Raw genomic sequence first — 21,394 nt, 5'->3', positions numbered from 1 at the left:
CCAAAGGCAAATCAGATTTTTTGATTTAACAGAAACACGAGTCATTATGTACGCCTCAATGGTGAGGATTGACTGAGTAGCAGGCAAGTGGTTTTTGAGGACCAAAAGGGTGAGATTGGATTTTCACATATTATCATCACTCTCGGAGATATTTGAAGTGTTTGGGAAAGAGGGTAGAGCTACTACTGGAGACAGTGAGTGAGTGAGAAACGAAAACTCCTCCTCCATCCCTTCACACTCCACCGCCACAACATTCAGGTTTCCCTACTAATCATTTTTTATTTTTTATTTATATTAGGCCTCTAAGTTTTGACTAATTTAATTTATAGTTTTTGTTACAAATGAAGCAAATATAATAATTTACTAGTCTTAGCCATGGGAAACGACGATCTGGTAACCACTTTTCATGCAACTTCATCAAAGAGGAGGACCCCCCACCAGCTTGAAGCCCTTGAGGACTGGTATTCAGGTAATAATCTATTATACTAATTCCTTCACTCCTCAATTCTTTCTAACTCCCAATTATGCAGACGATAGGTATCCATCCAAGAAGGCCATGGATGACTTTGCCTCTTCTCTCAACCTCACATACAAACAGGTCCGAGGCTGGTTTGTCGAGAGGAGGAGGAAGGACAAGAGAGAGACCACCCTTTTATCTTTTCACCAATATCATTCAACAGATTTACAAAGGCCACTCTTTCAGACTAGTCTTAAGCCAAAACCGGATTTGCTTTCTCTTGATTTTATCCTCAAGAAGGTATTCCGGAAAGACGGCCCTCCTCTCGGTGTACAATTTGATCCTCTTCCTCATCGACCATTTAGCTTTGCAGGTATATTTTGCTCTACCAACTCTATTCCATTTCGATACATGAATATTTACTACTTACTGCTCTTTTCCAGTCCACAACACTAAATTTTAATTTGTGGATGTCTATGTTCTGATTATGATCAATTTTGATTTATTATCCATACTTGGGGTCCAAGGTCTTGGGTTCGATTCCTGCCTTCACCGTGGAAATACTTCTCCCCTGTAATCTATTATCAGTTTTTTTTTTCGTAATTTAATAAACTGGTAGGGGTCCTGCCAAACCCCCACCCTCCTCTCGGATGATTTATTTAAAAAAGACAAATGAATTTCATTAATTATACTTAATTTTTTTTTTACACGTAAGAGACATATAGAGATGTAACCAAATTTCCGATTAGATGATCATTAAGCCTAATGTCGAAGCACCTAATGCCTTAGACTAGCTTCTACATCCTAAAACCTGCACCCTGATCTGCAAATACCCATAAGCATTACAATTGATGTACTGGATTTGCTTAACGAAAAAGAGAGAAAAGAAGTACTGGATTCCATCCAAAGGTACCAGCCATTAACGAGCAAACCAAAGACCCAAAAACCACCACAGGAACCCGAAAGATCCACCCAGTACATAACTACATGACACAAGACGCACACCACATGACCAGCCCCGTTTTATACTCCACATCACCAGGAATTTTAATTCTATTGCCAGCTGGTTGCTGTAGTTTTTTTTTTTTTTTTTTCCGATCCGTGGTTCTTTTATCAGATTAGCTTACTGTTTTATGTGCTTAGTCATTCTAACTCCAATTTTTCCCCAATGTTTTTCATGATTGATCCTGACTGGAAGTATTTTGTGCTTACCAGCTACATCATGCGGCCCCACTTGCTCACAGAATCAAAGAAAGACAAAAAAGAGGAAGGTAATGAAGATAATTGCTTATTTCAGCAGGTTTCATTTAAGATGTATTTTGGTCTTTACTGTTTAACAATTGCTCTTCCTAGTTGAGTACGGTGTACATCCACACAGATACACATGAAATAGATAACACATGTTTGCCTATGACTTTTATACATGGGTTCATGGGATTTGATCTTTGATTGCTCTAAAGTCTAAACCTATTATATTTGATCTTTGATTGCTCTAAAGTCTAAACCTATTATATTTGATCTTATTGAAGTGTATTGACTTGTCTTACGTGTGGGTTACGACACAGTGTTTGGCCCTACAAATCTCAGAAACTGGTTCTTCTTACGTAGGTCTGTATAGTTAGTATCTACTGAATTAGTTCACACACGGTACATGTCCTTCGTGTGGGTTACAACACAATGCCTGAGAAACTGGTCCTTTTTACATTGGTTTATACCATTAGTGTCTACTGAACTTGGTTTACATATGGTGCTTGCTAAAGCTCATAAATTTCTGACACTTGAGATTCATTATTGTGTCGTAAGTTACGTCTAATAGTGCAGCATTCAGAATTGTGGCAGTCTGAAGACAATACAATGTATCCTGTAAGCTTTTGCTTCTTATCCTTTATTACTAAATTTTATTTCTACAAAATTCAAGCACCAGAGGGATGATACCGGTTTGTCTTGTTTCTTCTGATTGTATCAACAGATTGAATAGATTGGTAGATAGATCGATAGAGGGAGTCCGTCCCTACCAAAATTTACACGTAGTTGTTGTTGACAGTAAAAGTCTCTTCTTGGGTTTTCCAGACTTAATAGTGCTGGCTCATCTTTGTTGAATCCAGGTTATAAGAATCCTGGCATAGTTGTGCCCATATTGGAAATTAACTTTCAAATTCTACATCGTAGGCTGAGACTATGAGAGCGTTGGAGGGTGTATACGGCGAAAATTTCTTGTTGGGGTTTTATAGACTTAAAATAGTGTCAGATGGTTACTCTTTGTTGAATCTATGTCTAAGAGGGATCCTGACATAATTCGTGGTCATATGGGAGTGTATTTTTCAACTTATTTTTGTGTATATCCTAATTCATAGGCCGAGTCTATGACATCGTTGAATGTGATGCAACGATTCAGCACTGCCACAAGGTAAAAGGTAAAAATCCAAGACACTTTCTATCTCTTGTAGATCACCAGCGGACACCAGTGGAGAAAGGTTTACCTAGAGACATCTTTAGACAAAGAGGTACTTACTAATTAGGACATAAATTTTATTATGTTCTTAAAACAGCTGTGAAGGAAGATTAGGAGATGATGGAATTCCTCTTTCCTCTAAAACAATGGGCCCCCCAGTTTGACTATGCTTGACTATACAATATGAGTAGACACTTGTTGATGTCAGGATACCTGTTTGTGAAACACGTGTGACACCTTCGTATCTCATTTGGTCAGAGCACTCCCTCATAGTTGATGTAATCCTCAGTTTGAAGTTTATTCAAAAGTTTTTTTAAGGCTGTGAATTCCTGGTTGGATAAGGGATTAAGGGCAAGTGGTGGAACTACATTAGGCTCAGGGCTCAACTTCTAAAAGTTGTATCTGCAGGTGGAAGTCTAATAATAATTTTGGTGGAAATATTTAAAATTTTTAAGCGTCAATCCCTCAGTTTTAGAATTTACATCTTGCTGGATTAGGATAAAGCATTTTGAAGACTTGTGGTCCATATTCAGTGTTAGAACTTTTCCTCAACCCCATAGATCGTAATACCATATAGAAAAGATTTCCGGTTGTGTGAAAACCAGAAATCAGGTTGAACTTTGACACTTCTCATCGATTTTAAAAATTCAGGACAAGGTCCATCGTAGTGGATTTAGTTGACAGCTCAAACTAGTTTTGGCAGTTTCTGTACTCTAAAATACCGTATGGATGGTATAAAATTGGAATATCTGATGAATTTTGGCTTTCCTGTAAAAACTTTGATCTAAACTTAGGTGACCTTGACTTCCCTGGCAAATTGGGGTCCTTCCGTAGATAAGAGAAAAAAGTATTTTCTGACGTTCCTATTAGTTATCCCCTATGTTACATAGACACTCCATATTTTGAAAAATATCCGTGTCGGATACATATCCATGTGTCCGTGTCGGACACATTTTGTATGTGATTTACCTCAATTTTTTATATTTCGCTTTCAGACGCTTCGTATCTGTGTCAGACATGGGTACACCTATCCGTGTCAATGTAACTTAGGTTATCCCCTAATCCTCTCTATTTAGCTTTCTATTGTGTTTGGGATGTGCGGTAATCCTTTCCATAGTTGTTTCTTTCACATGTCATATCTTGTTAAATTATAATTGCTTATTTTGAACAACTTGAGAAAATCTAGTGGTGGATTTTCCTATCAAAATGAAATGCTAATTGACAACGCAATAGTAGCTAATTAAACAAAATCAAATTTTAAATAAACGCATTGACTCATTGAGGCTTAAGCCTCAAGGCGCTCCTCAAGCCTTTTAGGGATTTAGCACCTTGAGGCCTCTGAGTCTCGCCTGAAGGCTTTGATGCATTTTTTAAAACACTGAACACAATGAGTAATCTCTACATCTAAAACATATATCTTATTTTATCTGAAGACATGATACTCAGAAGTGATCCCTTTCAATTAAGTCCACAAGTGAAGGATTAGAAAAATGATATAGAAATGTTAGTCCATCTTATTTCTATGAAAATGTCTCCATACCCGTTGAGGATTGACCTGTGTGCCCCTTAAAATCGTTAAATAGGAGAAACGAAAGGAAGAAGTCGTCAATTTTCATGACTAGAAAAGCTTTATTAGAGACCCTCGCATTGTCCAAAAAATTCTTGTTAAAGAGGGAAAGAAAAACCACGGCAACATTTTTCTTACTCGGCAAGAAGAGAATATTGCTTGTCCTTTCTTTTTTCTAACTCATTTTCTTTTCTTCTGTTAGGTCTCCAATTCTTTGATCTCAGTCTATAAAGCTAAAGCAAAGAAGAGCGTTTCCTTGATGAAGCATGGTATGGGGAAAGGTCTAATGACAGTGTGGCGTGCAACAAATCCAGGTGTTGGGGATTGTCCAACTGGTGTCAACTATTCTGACCGAGACATTGTTGAGGCGCGTTTACATTCAACATCCACAAAATTGATAAAACCGTTACGTCGGGAAAGGAGAAAATCGCTACATCATAATCTAGCTGCGGTAATATTTGGATTGCTGGATTTATTCATATGTTAAAAGGTTTTATTAATGTCCTGTAGCTGTTAAGAGAAACTTCTTGCATTGGTTTATTAAAATTGAGTTTAAGTAACTGCTAGTTAGTAGTGTGCTGAAACCATAGTCCAAAAAAATAGTGACATTGAAATGGTATCCTTTTTTGTAGAAACTAGGTAGAAAAAAATTACTGGAAAGGAGGAAGCGGGCTAATAGAAATGCTAAGGTAAGTATAACAAAGTAACTGAATTTTTAATTTGATGCCTATTATAGTTAATCAGTGGCCCAAATTCAGGTGTCAAGTCACAAGGCTGAAAGTACTAAGAAGCCATACCGAGCAGAATGCAAGCTTGCACTCGAACGACTCAGATTTCAAGAACATCCTAATGCAATTACCGAATTGGTGGATGACGAAGAGCTAGAGCTAAGAGAATTGCAAACAGGACCAAATCCTCTGACCTGCTCTGCTCATCTAGCTTCTAATGGCATGCATGGTTGTTCACTTTGCAAAGGTTTGTTTTCATGTCTCTGAATTTTGAAGAAACCAAATTAACCTGCTAATATACGTGAAAAATCTAAGAATCCGTACTTTGTTGAATTGAGGATGACTAGAAATAAGAAGACAACGGAAAAAGCATTAATAGAAGATCTAATTAAAAGCTGTGACTCAATGATGTACAGACCATGGGATGAAAAAGCTACAAACACTTAGAGCACAAGTTTATTCTGTTATTTAAGGATTCTAGAAACCTATATGATGCAGAACTGCACAGACCATGAATCCAAAAGATTAAGTTTATGGCATACATACATGTATACCATATTCCTGCTCCAGCTTCGACTCTTGAATTTTTCTTTACATATAAAGTATATATGCTACACAAAGAACAGGGCGTGTCCTGAAGTTGTTTAGTTTGTCGTGTTCGACACCATGTTTTAGTGGATTTGATTGGCGGGCTTGTAGAGTGTAGTTTTTGATGAATGTTTTTTCTTCTTTTAGTGTACTTGTAGGTTTTCCCTACTAATTTCTTCTACTAAAATCTTTAGTTTTGCCAATAAAAGAAAAAGAAACGTTCATAAAATGTAAAGGTCCACTGTCCACTGTCCACTTCTCTTTACTAAAGATTGTTTTCTACAAATAACTTTATTACGTTTTAAATACATCTACTTGTATCATCCTATTCATTTGTCAACCAGATTTGCTTGCTAGCTTTCCTCCACCTTCAGTGAAGATGAAGCAACCCTTGTGCGTGCAACCTTGGGGTTCTTCAGAAGAGCTCGTTAAGAAATTGTTCAAGGTTTGTAGATTTAAATATATACCACATGTTCATTGTTCTATCACTTCTATGTATTTGCTCTCCTAGAACAAAATGCTATGATATTTCACAAAATATACTGATGTCTGCCCATTTCAAGGTTTCTGCACCTAAATGTGGCTGATTTTACCATGCAGGAGAACCTCCTTATATGATTAATTTATCAACTATCTATCTCTTCGAACCTAATTCGAAATATAATTATTTTTTATTTATTTGTATGAGCAATCTGACCTCTGACCGATGAGGTGATGAAACATGCATGCTTGCTAGAAATCTTGGAAAATATTAGTAAATATCTGAAAATAATAAAATTTGTTCAAAGGGAACGAGTATTGAAAGAACAAAGAGATACAATTCCAGTTTTGATAAACTTGTAAGTAGGATCAAATCCACCAATATAGAACATTTAACATGATATTCGGTATTGAGTATTCACTTACCAAGATATTCTTATGATGTGAAGTATAATTGTTCTTTTTCTTCTTTAAGTATGAGAAAAGGAATAAAATCACTGCATTGTGTTAATGCAGAGCTAAACTTTGACAACATGTTCAATGCAGTTGCAGATTTTTTCATTGCGTTTTCTCTTCTCATTGTAGTTCTCAAAGTTTGCTATGTCCTTCGTACTCTGTATTTCATGCAAACTTCTATTAGTTATTGACGTTATAATGGTTTTGCTGACATAAAATCCTATTTCTGTGGAACAGATCTTTCGCTTCATATGTAGTCATTCCTGCAATGTTGATATATGCCCCTTTACGCTCGATGAATTTGCTCAGGCATTTCATGATAAGGTCAATTTTCATTTGGATCAAAATGTTTTGTGCTTGATCAAATTACCATAACTTCCTTCCACTCAACTATTATGATTAATTTCAATTTTTAATTGTAGATTTTTTATATTGAGCTAATTTTACTTTTTTTGAGCTTTTCAGGACTCCTTGTTGCTTGGAAAAATACACGTGGTTCTTCTGAAACTGCTCTTTTCAGATATTGAAATGGAGCTTGGTGGTGGATCTCTTCCCCATGCTAATAAAGACTACAGATTTGTTGGGTTTCTTCACGCGGTGAGTAACGATAGTTGATTCTGTAATGTAAGTCAACCAAAAATCAGGCAATGACAGAGCGCCCTTTTATTGAGATCGAGGGAAAGAGATGTGTACCACAAACAAAACAGACCATTGAATATGAGAACTTGAACCTTCACATTCCCAAGATTCAAAGCTATTACTTTATTATTGAGCAAAAAAAAAAGAAAAAAAGAAAACTATTACTTAATCCCCATCCAACAAGGAGATCCTGCTTTGCCCCGACAAAACAGATGCTATTATGATTCTGTAACATATATCAAAACTTTCCAGTAAAATTCTATTTTAGCTATTGAATAAAAGAAGAAGAGAGTCTGGAGAAGAGGAGAGGAAACACTGTACGACCGTAATTAGATTCAGCCTTGTCTCAAACATATATTATGTAGGGTTTACATAATAGAAAATTCTTGGCCCTGCTCTTAGATGCCCTCGGGAAATGTCCCTTAGAACTCTTAACATTTCCTATATAGCTGTTTTTTATTGGGTTGCTTAGCCCGTGTTTGATTCATTGAGAACTTGGATAAGGTCAAGGAATTGCAATGCAAATGATTTTCATGTTGTTTGATGCATAAGGAAAATAAGAACGTCTAAATGTACTTTGCCTTGTTTACCACATTTTAGGAAAACCCCACCACCCATCAAAACCAACTGCTGCGGCATAGTTGCTAGTTTATTTATTATATCATGTAAAAGTTTCCAATTTTAGAGTCCTGGAGGAAGACACACTCAGTATGCAGGTGTTTATGTGTGTGCTTTTGTATATACATGTGTGTGTCTCTCTCTTTGTGTGTGTGTGTGTGTGTGTGTGTGTTTCGTTTTTACTCGTACGATTCCTGAGAAGGTGAAATGCACTTCTAATGATTAATTGGTTTTAATTAGATATTATTGTATATACCCCTAAAGGAAAGATCACATTAGGTATGTGACAACCTTGTATGTGGTGTCTTGGAAGCCGTAATATATCCCTATGCATAATCCCTTTCTACTATGAAGTTATGAACTCTATATTCGGACTAGAGTAAAAGCATTCTAATTGTTGGGGTTTGTTCAACATGACATTTCACCCGTCTTACTCTGACATGACATCCATGCCCATACAACTCAAGTACGTAGTGTTGGCCTCTGCATATGAATGTTAGTCTTGGTTGTATGAAAACAGCACACTTGCAATCATAGCTGAAGATTGACTATGTATATTACTTCAATTTTTTCAAGTGATTTTTACTGGCATTAACTTGGCCGATCTTATGTTTTAGAAGATTGAAGAATAGCCATTTCATTGTCCTTTTTTTCCTGGTTTGGCAGGTCAGAGAGCAAGAGGTTGTTCTGAAATTCTGGAATAGATCTCTAAATCCCCTTACATGGACAGAAATATTGCGTCAAGTTCTGATTGCAGCTGGTTTTAATTCAAAACCGAATAAATTTAGAAGGGAACCTTTTAATAAGGTACATACACCTTTTAACTAGTTTAAACTTCTCTTTTGTGAAGAAAGTTGGCTTTTCTATTGTTATTGACACGAGTATGTTTCATTCCTCACGATATTTGTTCGAGGGCGTCTACAATAAGCATGCATGATGCATTTTTTTGTTTAAATTACTTCAAATTTCTTCATTTTGGTGCACAACTGAAGCCAAAATGAAAACATCGGTGAGTACGTGAAAAGGGGAAAAAGATGCATCTTCTCTAGGCGCCCAACTACTTATTTTATAAGAAGCTAATTAGAGGACAGATGGTTGAGCGGGAGTCTTGGAAACAATGCCCCTCTAATTTGGAGTTTCTAAGTCTGTCTTTGAAACTGAGTATGAAAGAGCGACAAACTGCATATGCTATGCCTATTTCGTTTTGGTATGACGTTCCAAAGTCAACTTGTTTTTTTGAATGAAAATTAAGAAAGAGAGACGAACTACAAGTTGCAAGTTTGCAACAGAGGGGGTTTTCATATATACAAGTTTTCTGTTAAACGGACATGTTTGTGGGGAAGCTTATAGTGTATTGAACAACTTTTTAATTTACCCTTATTAACTTGTTCATGGGGGCACTTTATATACGACACTATATAAGCTGTGCAAGACATTATATAAGTTGCTAAAGATACTATATAACATGTCCGTTAACAGACATTCCGTTTATATATATATATATATATGGTAGGTTCCGTTTACAACACTTTTTATACAACGTTTTATACAATACCCCTTGAAAATATGAATTAAGCATTGATTCCTATCGATTTTGTAACCATTTTTTGGTAAACTTAGAAATGTTCAAAGGACCCGATTTTTTATGGAGGTCATATCCATGGTGAGAACATCTTATCCACAAAAAATTAGCCCTTAAAACATCTTGAAGGGTCCGGTGGGGGGTATTGTATAAAACGTTGTATAAAAAGTGTTGTAAACGGAACCTACCCCTATATATATATTTAATATTATGATTTTTTGTGAGAATGATCTTCATGGTGGGGAGATCATCTCCACAAAAATCTAGGCCTTAATTCATTTGTATGTCGAAAATGTGGCTATAATGTGCGCATAATGAATGTGCCTCTATCCCTCCCCCCCTTAATTCAACTTTTAAGTCCATGATTTTGTTTGGATTAATTTACAATGTGGCTATAATGTGCGCATAAGAATGTGCCTCTATCTCTCCCCTATATATATATATATATATATATATATATATATATATATAACTTAGTATCCTAACTAAGTTACCTTTCAACTTAACATGAATCATTTGGAATAATCCTTGGCAGTACTTCACATCAAGTATTAGGGGCGATGAGGCGGGCTTTTGGTCTTGGAAAGTTACCTACTGTCTATTAATTCAAGTGTTAATATAATATTTTTTTGTTATTAATGTATTGTCTTTTGTGTATCACTACTTCTCATTGAGTACAACTGTTTTGAAAAAAATTCAATTAATTCCTCCTTTTGTCTCCCCCTTTTTTTTGGATTGATAAAACTCAATTTCATTTGTTATAGATAAAAGGGTTACACATTACAAATTGCATATAGATCTTAAGTAGCAAGTAGTTACTCGATTATACCCACTTGTACACTTAAGTTACAAGAGTATCCCAATCACATAGAAAATCTACATAACCCACTCCCCGAAAGCTTGAGCACACACTAGCTCACTCGAACAACAATTCTTTGACTTCTTTTACTATCTTATGTATCTCTTTCTCCTTGTGCTCAAAGATCCTTATCTTTTTTTCTTTCCATAAAGTCCACATAATAGCACTAGGAAGATGATACGCAAGCCACTTGGACTTGTTAGACAAAGAACCCGCAATCAATTTCTTCACTAAGGCTTCTCTAACATTTAATGGTAGATCCCAAGGCCTGTGGAATGAGAAGAAGAAATCATTCCAAATATCGCCCGCAAGTGGACAATTGAGAAAAAGGTGGTTAATACTTTCATCCACCCTTTTGCAAAGTGAACAAAGGGTTGAGAGGTTCATACCCCTTCGATTAAGATTATCAACTGTTTTGATCCTTCCCAAGTAAGTAAGCTAACAAAAGAATGCCACTTTGAACGGGATAGACATCTTCCAAATCCTTTTATGTGGGAAATTAAGGATCCTCTCCGTAGTGTCGAGATGTTGCCAGGTAAACTCGTTGGCTAAGACCAAATAAAATGATTTTACGGTAAACCCATATTTCTCCTCCCAAATCCACTTTCTTGAGTCAACCTCTCCAAATCTACTCCCCTCATGGTAAATGGACTCAAGGAAGGTCTAAAGTTTTCTATCTCCCAATCATTAAGGCCTCTTCAAAGTGACACGTTCCACATCACCCCTTGATTGCTTCTCTCCAAATAATCCAATATCAAGGCTTTCTTATTGCACGCTATAAATGTCATCAAATTGCTCCCTAAGTGTGGTTTTCCCTACCCATACATCATCCCAAAATGACCGGGTCCGGGTAGAAAAATCACGCATTTCTTAAACTTGTCCCATACACTTGCAATGCTCCTCCAAAGAGTCCTCCCAAAAGGATTTCTTAGAACCTTCAATGGCCATTTTGCTATAAATGTTCATCCTCCTCACCATATCTCCAACTCCATTTTTCTAGTAAAACTTTGTTCATGAGCAAGATGTGTTTGCACCCCAACCTTTCATCTCCCCTTATCATTCCTATATTCTCCTTCTACTTTTTGTGTTTCCTTCTCATTTTTTAATTGATAAAGAATGAAAAAGCACTTGATTTTATGCTTTTCGAGTTGACTGTTTTTGCACTTTTTTGAATTGAACTAGTCAATTCAGCTGGTGTGTCTTGTATGATTGAGGAGTGTTTTGTTACATATACAATTGAAGGAGCGATTCACCTCGAAAGAGTATTTATCTGAGTTAAATTACTCGATTGATGATCTAACTTACTGATGGGTAGTCCAATTTGTCTAGAGGCCTCATTCTCAACCCGGTTCCATAGAATATATTTCCTTTTAGAATGATGTCTGGATAGATGATGCACCAGTAGGAGGAGCAATATCATATTATTGTGTCATGTATAATTGTATGACTTGGCTTCCAACAAAAATGCTAGAATCTATACGGTGAGGAGATCATATCCACCAAAAACAGGGGTCAAGTCATCTTTTAAGTTCAACGGCAGACTCTTTGTACCAAACACCTTTTGGTACATAGATTGCATCCAATCTCTATACCTGCCTATATACTAATTATAAAGGACGAGGGCCTTTTTTTTCGTTTCCATAATTGTTTTCCCAAATTACCCTTTACGAGATTATGATTCCTTATAGCGTTTATTTTGGTGCTTAATCATGTCAAACGAACTGACAATGTTTGCTTCACTTTTCCATGCATTTGTTGTTTCAATCTCATTGACAACCTCATTTTGATCGGAGTAGAACAAATATATTAGTTCTAAGTGTATGTAACGAGAAGGGGCAAAAACTGATGTTGATACTTGGTAGGGAGAAGGAGATGGACTAGCAAGGAATCGGTAACATGGGGAAGGGTTCAATGAGCAAGGCTAACACTGAGCAATAGTCAAGTTTTGAAGAAAAATGCGGTCTGCAAGTCGTAATGGATAGGTATAGGGTTAAGATATGATGGAGAAGTGGGAGAGAGGGAGGAGAAGGGAACCATCGACGATAGCCTGGGTTGGGAAGATGACAACGTCGAAGAAGATCATTTGATTTTCAATTTATTCTGGAGAGGAATTGGAGGACTGTGAGTAGAGACAATTGGGATTGTGGTGGCTTGACTTTTGTTGAGGATGGGGCTTTTGGGACTTTAGTCTATAGTTATTTTTTTGTCGTGTGCTGTTTTTATTTGTTATTTGTTATTTTTTATTTTGTTCTTCTTTTGTTTTTATTGCCTTTGTTTTTTAAATGTTACATGGACATGCCATATTTATAAAAAAAATCTGTGACGGATACGTATCCACGTGTCCGTGTCAGATACATATCCGCATGTCCATGTCGGATACATATTGTATGTGATATACCTCAATTTTCAATATTTCGGCATGTCAGACATTTCATATCCGTATCGGAAATGGACTCACCTATCCGTGCCAATGTAACATAGGTTTTTGTTTGTTTGTTTGTTTTGTCGTTGGGGTTATGTGTGTAATAGGTTGGGAACTACTCTTCTTAGCTTTTTCTTGCTACCTAGACTAGTAATGACGTAATTGGCTCTATAATTATATCAATGAATATCCTTTACCTGGAGAAATATTTATATATTTGTACTTTCTTCTGGGAGTGAAATACGAGCCTCAGTACATGATTTTCGGTGTCCTACTTGTCATTGTGTAGGATGATAATCATTTGGCTGAATACGGCTTACGTCCGGGGACATTAAAGGCTGTATTGTTCAGTATTCTCTCTGAGCAAGGGAACAATGGATCGAAGGTTTCGGAGTTAGCGAAAGCTGTCCGGGTAATCATTCATTAGATTTAATAATGAGCTATAAGAATGCTGTTGATGTCTCTTAATTTTTTGTCAAATGTTTGTGTTTGTTTTGAAGGTTGTTGAGTTACATCTCACCAACACAACTGCTGAATTGGAAATTTTGATATACTCTACCCTTTCGAGTGACATCACCTTATTTGAAAAGATTTCACCCTCGGGGTACCGCCTGCGAAGTAATCCTCTAACTATTAAATCAGCAGGAGTTTATCAATCAGATTCTGAAGATTCTGGAAGTGTTGATGGTGACTCTGGGAACAGCAACACAATTAGTAGTGATGAGTCTGAGTTGGATTCAGGAAGAACCAATCTCAGTATAGTTAAGCCTAAACAGCACCATACAAAGAAAAGTCACGTGATGATTGAATGCACTGAAATTGATGAAAGTAATTCAGGAGAACTGTGGGTGTTAGCCTTGATGGAAGGTGAATATTCAGATCTCAGCATTGAAGAAAAGTTGGACTCTTTGGTGGCTTTGGTAGATCTCACTAGTGCTGGATCCAGCATAAGAGTCAAGGTAAATAGAATAAGTTATTTACAATGTGTTATAACATATAGAAATTGTTTCAAATTTACAAGCTTAGTACTGGTTTGCCGCGGGCTTATTTTAATTAAATACTTAGTTATGGGGAGAATATTCTAGTCTGCTTCAGAACTGCCTGGCTGATTTATATGGATGTCACAAAAATGGATTTTAGCTTATGTTTTTTTGTCATTCTGCAACTTCATTTATCTGAGGTACTCCAACTTCATCAGATAGTGGTGTTCACCTTCCCCTGCAGTTATTATAGCCTACTCTTCCAAATCGTCATCAGCTCAATTACATTCATCTTTAATTGCAAAAACACAATACTTTCATTTTTTAATTTTTTTCTCCTTGTCCCTGTCCATGTTGTCACAGTATCATCTTTCTTCCAGAATGCTAGGTGTTCCATTGACTTGATATGGTTTGCTGGGCATTATTAAGATATGTTCTTGCTTTTAAATTCTCCGCAAATGTACCATGACAATGAAACTGGTATCTTCAAGGTGGCTCATGTGCTCACCAAGCTTATAGAAGTCAATTGCTACCTTTTTGAAGAATTGATGATGGCTAAGTAAGTTGTCATTCCTTACATGAAGTCCAAAGATCAGTCGAGTGCAATTTTTGCTAAGCCATTTACTTCGTGGTTCTTTGTCTTCATTGTGTTTCAATCATGGCATGTTTAATTTGTATGCTCCATCTTGAGCTTGGGTATTGGAAGTTTCTTCGTCGTAAAGTGGGTTTTCACTCTTAAATGAAGTTTGTGACAAGTATACGTTAATCGTAAAGGCGACAAATCATTAGTTCTGAGTAATCTCTCTTTCTCTCCCTCAATCCTTTTTTTTGCTCCCTAAAATGTTCATGTACATGTGTTATTTTGTAAATTCTGTTTTCGAGTATATTCTGTTTCCTTCTTTAAGGAGTTGCATGATAGTGTGGAGGAAGAAATATAGGGGATTCTACTGAAGGAAGCAGGGATGTTGATGATATTGATGAGGATGATCATGAGGAAAGGCTGAATCTAGGATCTGACAAGGAATGGGAGGAAGATGACTGTTAAGCTTTATGCTCTGGGTGTACAGGATAGTAGAGATAAGAAGTGGGTTTTTTTCTTGGATTTTTTGTTTTTTGCTTGGTTTGCTTGTGGGGTCTCAGCAGGGTGTACGGTTCTTTCCGTTTTGGTCTGATGGCTAATCACACAGATGTGAATGCCAGTAAATTTGGGGTTTATTGATATATCTTCTTCTAGTTATTGAGTTGTCCAGGGAAAATAATCTTTTTTCTACATTTTTTACTTATTGTTTCTTGTTGTCTTCGACTATTTTCTGTTTCTTGTGCGCTGGAACTTATTTATGATTATATTCTTGACTTCTATAGTCAGTTGTTGAATCGATCTGGAATTTTGATGGACAAACTTATTTGAGATTTATGCTTTCTTCATTATTCTTCAGAATCCAGTATGCGTCGCCACAGAAAGCTTACCTACCATTCAGCATCATGGTGGGGCAAAACTCAAGCGATCCTCAGCAAATCAGAACAGTTTGTCAAATCCCTTTACTGGTAACATTTCAAACGCGCATGGAATGAAGGAAATTCAGACACCACGACAAGTAGTCCTAGATTCTTCTGAACCTCTAAACTGTAGGATGAATAGGAATGACTGTACCAAGAAGAACGATTTCTTAAGACCTGAGGGTTCAGAAGCAATTGAAGAAGTGGGGTTAGATGGCCATCCATTGCAATCGATTTATTTAGGTTCAGATCGTAGGTTTAATAGTTACTGGATTTTTTTGGGCCCTTGCAATGCAAATGATCCAGGGCACAGGAGGATATATTTTGAGTCTTCTGAAGATGGTCACTGGGAGATGCTCAATACGAGAGAGGTAACTCTCCTTTTGTGGGTATCTTATTGAATGTTACTCACATAGTCCTTTCTGGTTTTCCATTGTCCTTGAAATTCTAGAATTACTGGGTTTTCTCTTTGGTGACTTAATTGCAGGCTTTGTGTGCTTTGGTGTCAGTCTTGGATGGCAGAGGTTCAAGGGAAGCTTGTCTTCTTGCCACTTTGATGAGGTTGGAGGCTTTTCTTTGTGAAGCAATGTCCACTGGCATTGCAAATCACAATGACATGAGGCAACCTGCACAATCTGATGAATCTTGCATTGATATCATTGGTGCTGATGGGTCTTCGCCTATATCTGATGTGGACAACAATCTAATTCTCACTGAGATTGTACATGACTCCTTGCCTTCATCCGGGGCCGTAGTTCTCGGTCTTGGGAAGGTGGAAGAGCAGAAGAGGAAATGGGACCACCTTCAAGCCTTTGGTGCATGGGTATGGAGCTCATTTTACTCTAATCTCAATGCTGTTAAACATGGAAAAAGATCTTATCTTGATTCACTTGTACATTGTACAAGTTGTCATGACCTCTATTGGAGAGATGAGAAGCATTGTAAGATATGTCACACTACATTTGAGTTGGATTTCGATCTGGAAGAAAGATATGCTATCCATGTGGCCACTTGTAGACAGAAAGCGGAAAGTAGCATGTTCCCAAAGCATAAAGTTCTATCATCACAACTGCAATCACTCAAAGCTGCACTTCATGCCATTGAGGTGTGTCTTTACTTCTATATGTCTTTTCTTATTAATCCTATCTTATTCCTAGGTTGAGACAATATGTGAAACTTATAAACTAGAAGCCAGCAAAATTTAAAACTACTTTACCATGTCTCAAATAGAAGCGATGATACTTTCTTAGACAGACTTTATTTCATCTAATAAAGTTTATCGAGTTATTAATTGTTATTGTATCGTTTATCTGATTTGGTGTTTGCCATAATTAAGTTGTCAGTGTATATGTTAGTAGCTGTATGAACTCGTCTTTTGTGTTTCTAACTTCTTATTCGTTTTCAACTCTTTATTTATTTCTCTGTTTTCGCTTGCTACTTTGCCAACTTAGTTCTGGTAAATATTGAAGTGATTGACATGCATCAAGGTTGCCCTGTAGTGAGGTTTGTGGAAGCACTAAAAAAAAAAATCTTTAAATTATTATTATTATTATTATTTTTGGATAGGTTAAATTCACTTTGTATTGACAATATGCCAATATAATGTACAATCTTGTATGGTCCAAGTTTGCAAGGAGCTACTCTGACCAAACTCAGGACTCTCCTAAAACCCAAATTAAGGGAGCTCGCTCATCTCACTACCCATCAATTGCTCATAAAACTAACAAATTTTACACCACTAAACAATGGCGTAGGCGCATCCCAATCAAAGACTAACGCCTTGACTTCCTCTAACAACTTATGCTCTGTGCAAAGCTATAGTGAAGTTTTGTGAGCTATGCTGCTTATCCATGCTTAGATGTGAGGATTGGAAGAACAGCTATCACGTTTGCCAACTTCTAAATATGCTTCCAGTAGAAGAATGCTGGAATAAAATTTTGTGTTCACTAGAACATTTGATTTTTTGAGTTGACATTTAACGAGTCAATGACTACCTATTCAAGGCAATGAGTGACGAATTATTTCTATTTCTATATAATTTAAATGTGTTTTCAAGGTTAATATAAGTTTTATCTCTTTGTTGAAATATGCTAATAATTAATCAGTATAATTTTTTTATATCTATTATTGATATGAAAGGCCTGCAAGGTTTATGCCTTTCGTGTTCACACACATTTTCTTATGCTCGAAACTTCCTCGAAATAATTCAATCTCTTCTTCTTCAGGGCGTGATGCCTAAAGAAGCCTTAGTCAGTTCTTGGACAACATCTGACCACAAGTTGTGGGTTACACGGCTCAGGCGAACTTCTTCGCTGTCAGAACTTCTGCAGGTTAGTTTCTTTATTTGGTGGGGGATTTGTTATTGCCTACACTTACAACAAGCTGAAAATCATGCAACTTCGCTGGATATTGAAATGTATTTGGCGCACAAACACACTTGCACCTTTTTGGCACATATCATAGGGGTGCCTTTCACATGCAATGTAGCAGCTGGAACTTCAACAAAGATTCTTGCCTACACAGTCCACATGTTACTTTTGTGGTTCTGCATGTGCCTTTGGCATATAAAATTTCAATTGTTCTAATCGTAACTATTTTTTCTAACTACTTTTTCTGCCTACGTTATGCAAGTAGGGAGTAGAAATAGTAAGTAGAAAAAATAGGTGGGTGTAGAAGTGCTCATAAAAATTCGTCACCCCAACACACACACACAGAGGGTCAGGTTACCTATTTATTCCAGAAAATTAGCCCTTGTTCAGTTTGTTGGATTGTCATTATATGCTTTCAAAGTTTTTCTCTGTTGCACAATGAGAGAGAGAGAGAGAGAGAGAGAGAGAGAGAGAGAGAGTATATCGCATGTCAATCAATGAAGAAAACGTATTAAACTAAGACATAGATTATACTGTGTATTTTATGATGGTTTGAAAGTGAAACAGTGTTTTTCTTTCTCAACACCTACAGGTTCTCACTGATTTTGTTGGTGCCATCAATGAGGACTGGCTATGCCGATGCAACACTGGCTTTGGTTGTGACACAACTGTAGATGAGATCATTCAGTTCTTCCCGACAATTCCCCAAACATCATCTGCAGTTGCACTATGGTTGGTCAAACTCGACGATTCGGTTGCCCCATTCTTGAAAAGAAGTCATTCTGAACAAACTCAGGGAAGAAATACCAGGCAAAAAAGGTACTTCTGGTTTGCATTAATATTATATCTATGTTTGCCAATTCAGGCTACTATGTTGCTTATGCTGATCTTGTGTTGCTGTTAATTTTCGATAAAAAAAGAAACAAAAGAAAATTTGTTGTTGTTGGGGGAAGTCAAGTACAAACAATATACTGAATCCTTAAGGGAACTCAACGGTTATAAATTTTCCATTCCATCTATTTTAAGTATAATTTTCCATTGATCATCTCTTACTGAATCACATTTACATTCAAGGCTTCAAATGACGTCAAGTCATCTTAACCCTTATACCTTGGCTCAGGAGACCCAAAGCCGTAATGTCTCAAAACGAGGACCTCGTTCCGCCGGGAAATTGTCATAAGTGAAGCAAATAAAATATGGAAAACGAGGTTGGGTAGGAGGAAAAGTTGTTCTTACATCCGATCTCTGCGCATTTTACCGCTCCACCGGAAATTCCTGCCGCAGTTTGATCCCCCAACAATACGGCAGTATGATGATTCACGAATCTTGATTGAGGCAAGCTCCGGAATTGTCTTTCATTCCAAGGCATAATTTGTATCCAGCCTTTCAATCCGGTCCACGGGTCCAGTATCTCTGACTTTCCTTCTTGAATCCGATCCCACACGATCTTTCTTTGGACCACACGGAGCGTTAGCTTGAATGAGTCAGACATCTCTTTCCTGGAGATAGAACAAGATGACTTTGTCTATGCTTTTACCCTAGCCAACCCTTCCCGTATAGCTTGGTTTAACATGGAGTATGATGGATATTCCGTTACATTGGCCTAGGTTGGCCCTATGAGGCTATGGCCATGTTTGTAACCTAGCTTGAAAAGGGTGAAGGTTTCACTGTTGGTTCTGTAGGACTTTTAGGTTAAAGACCTCATACCTCTCTAATGTGGAGGTGATGAAGTGGGGACATTATTGACGCTATAATGGTTTTAGTCATGACATAGTGGTACCCCAGCCAAGGAGTACGCATTGTGCTGGTGCTAGAGGTTTAATCCTATAGCGATTGGGTTCTGCTCAAGACCTAGGTGATATAAATGATTGGCCAGACTCTACTTATTACGGAGACCCTTGAGAAAAAACCTCACACCTCAAAGCTAGGCGCTTAAGCGGGGCGGGGACAATCGCGGTAGAGTGGTTTTGACTGCAAACTAATCTGCGGAAGGAGATTAAATGGACAAATGGACACCAATGAATAATTATAATCCTAACTCTATTAATAGGGAAATTGGGTTGAACTATAATACTACTAGTTTATAATAATGCGTGGTTTCCAAAATCAAATAGGAAACTGATCGGCAAGTAAATGCAACAAGGAATTGGACGAATCTAAAAGTAAAATTGGGAACTAGAAATAGAGGACAGTTGTTCCTAAATAGGTGGTGCGGGAAGGGATAGTGCGCTCGGGATGATGCCATGGTCCATGGTGCGCTGCATCAGGTTTGGTTCGTCAGTGTTAACCACTGTATAGTAATGGTTTTTGAACAAACTTTTGAGGGTACATGTGTCTTAATAAACACCGCCAATAGGAGTAGATAAACATTCCTAAATGACTAAATTTCTGGACTTTTTACCAAATTCCTGATATATGATATATTGTTACAAACTAAGATTTTTTCCTTTTTGTGTATCAACTACCATTGATTTAGGAGATCTGTATGAATCAGTCATGACCTTTAAGTACAGCTTATATAATTATCAAACTAGGTTTTCTGACGTTCTATGGTTTTACCTGATGGAATTATACATCATCTGTGTAGTGCCACATGAAGTATATTGTTCCGTAGTTGTACCGTATGGAAGTATATTGTTCCATAGTCCAATTAATGTCCAATATTCCACATGAATCCCACATGAATAAGTGAATTTCATTGTCGATTTTGCGACTTCTCAATAGTTAAATTCTATCCTGTCGCAGTTGGATTTAATTTATATCTGGATGTTTGTGTGTTTCAGGAATTTGGCTTATGGGTGATGGCTATAATTCGGACCACAAAACCCTCTGTATCGTATAGGTCTCAAATTTAAGACAGCAATTAGGATATATGCTGTTTAGTCTGCAAGAAGCATGGTTCTCCGTTTAATAGCTGATCGGTTGACATTTAGAAGTGTCCGTTGTTTGATTCGTTGAATGTTCAAAGAACTGAAAGAGTATCCTTAGCTTAGTCAAATACAGTGCTCTGGCACTACCCATTTTTGACCTGTACGGGACATCCGGAGATTGTCTGGGGTTGTATAGGGTGTTCGGCTAATAGTTTTTGGTACATTTTGTTCATCCCAACTTCTCTTTTTCAATGACATTTTTGCAAGGTTGTAATAGAAGTTTGATAGGTGGATTGGAATTCTGTATCATTTCTTGTTTTTATTATGCGTAAGTTTGGAAGTAAGGGTTTGATGCATTGATTCAACAGAGTGAGTGATTGAGTGTACAATTCCGAAAAATCATATTTGAGGATTGTTTCCATGTGTATCAAATTTTGGTTGTGTATCGAAAATGTTGCAAGTGTTTTCTCATTAAAATTGTACAGGTAGTTAAAACTTAAAAAGTATGCAGGCTTTCTCTTAAAGAGACATGTTTATATAGTACGTACTTTTAAGTTTGTAAGAGAAATCCTGTAAAAGTACGTACCCTGTTTTTTTGGGAACGTACCCTGTTACTGTTTTGTCATGTGCATTCGAACATCAAATTACTATTGCTAGTCAGTCCGAGTAAATTGACTAAAATAGTTTTAAAAGGAGAAGAACATACGAGGAATGAAAATGGTGACTAAAATAAAGGAGATAATGATTGGTGATAATGTTGACGGCGGTGATTGTGATTATTTTAGCTGCACTCGTCGTTAATGAATGAAAAGTTATAAACCCAAGTGGGA

General features: G+C 37.0%; 1 protein-coding gene and 1 long non-coding RNA gene across 5 annotated transcripts; one reads left to right on the top strand and one right to left on the bottom strand.

Annotated features, from left to right (window-relative positions):
* Positions 1-116: 116 nt before the first annotated feature.
* Positions 117-21,041, top strand: LOC147514224 (Homeodomain-like transcriptional regulator). Of its 4 annotated transcripts, none has more exons than XM_086581705.1 (18): positions 117-258; positions 374-469; positions 531-830; positions 1,673-1,728; positions 4,679-4,927; positions 5,109-5,165; positions 5,235-5,451; positions 6,137-6,237; positions 6,966-7,052; positions 7,194-7,325; positions 8,652-8,792; positions 13,138-13,260; positions 13,349-13,807; positions 15,265-15,696; positions 15,813-16,430; positions 17,551-17,655; positions 18,287-18,513; positions 20,478-21,041. In XM_086581705.1, exons 2-18 carry the CDS (start codon positions 376-378, stop codon positions 20,494-20,496), a joined length of 3,417 nt encoding a protein of 1,138 aa, XP_086437831.1. In that variant the 5' UTR covers positions 117-258; positions 374-375; the 3' UTR covers positions 20,497-21,041. The 4 variants fall into 4 exon arrangements, with proteins under 4 accessions (XP_086437831.1, XP_086437839.1, XP_086437835.1 ...); XM_086581713.1 differs by having other exon boundaries at positions 127-258; positions 348-469; XM_086581709.1 differs by having other exon boundaries at positions 139-258; positions 330-469.
* LOC147514225 (uncharacterized) lies at positions 1,711-4,680 on the bottom strand. The gene is made up of 2 exons (XR_015207239.1): positions 1,963-4,680; positions 1,711-1,924 (listed from the first exon to the last, which is right to left on the bottom strand). It is a non-coding gene; the product is annotated as an uncharacterized LOC147514225 (long non-coding RNA).
* Positions 21,042-21,394: the final 353 nt, after the last annotated feature.

This window comes from Coptis chinensis, chromosome 2 (genome assembly GCF_015680905.1).
Source record: "Coptis chinensis isolate HL-2020 chromosome 2, ASM1568090v1, whole genome shotgun sequence".
In the NCBI taxonomy this organism is placed as follows: domain Eukaryota; kingdom Viridiplantae; phylum Streptophyta; class Magnoliopsida; order Ranunculales; family Ranunculaceae; genus Coptis; species Coptis chinensis.
Note: the sequence above shows the minus strand (reverse complement) of the source record. Positions and strands in the feature narration are given on the sequence as shown.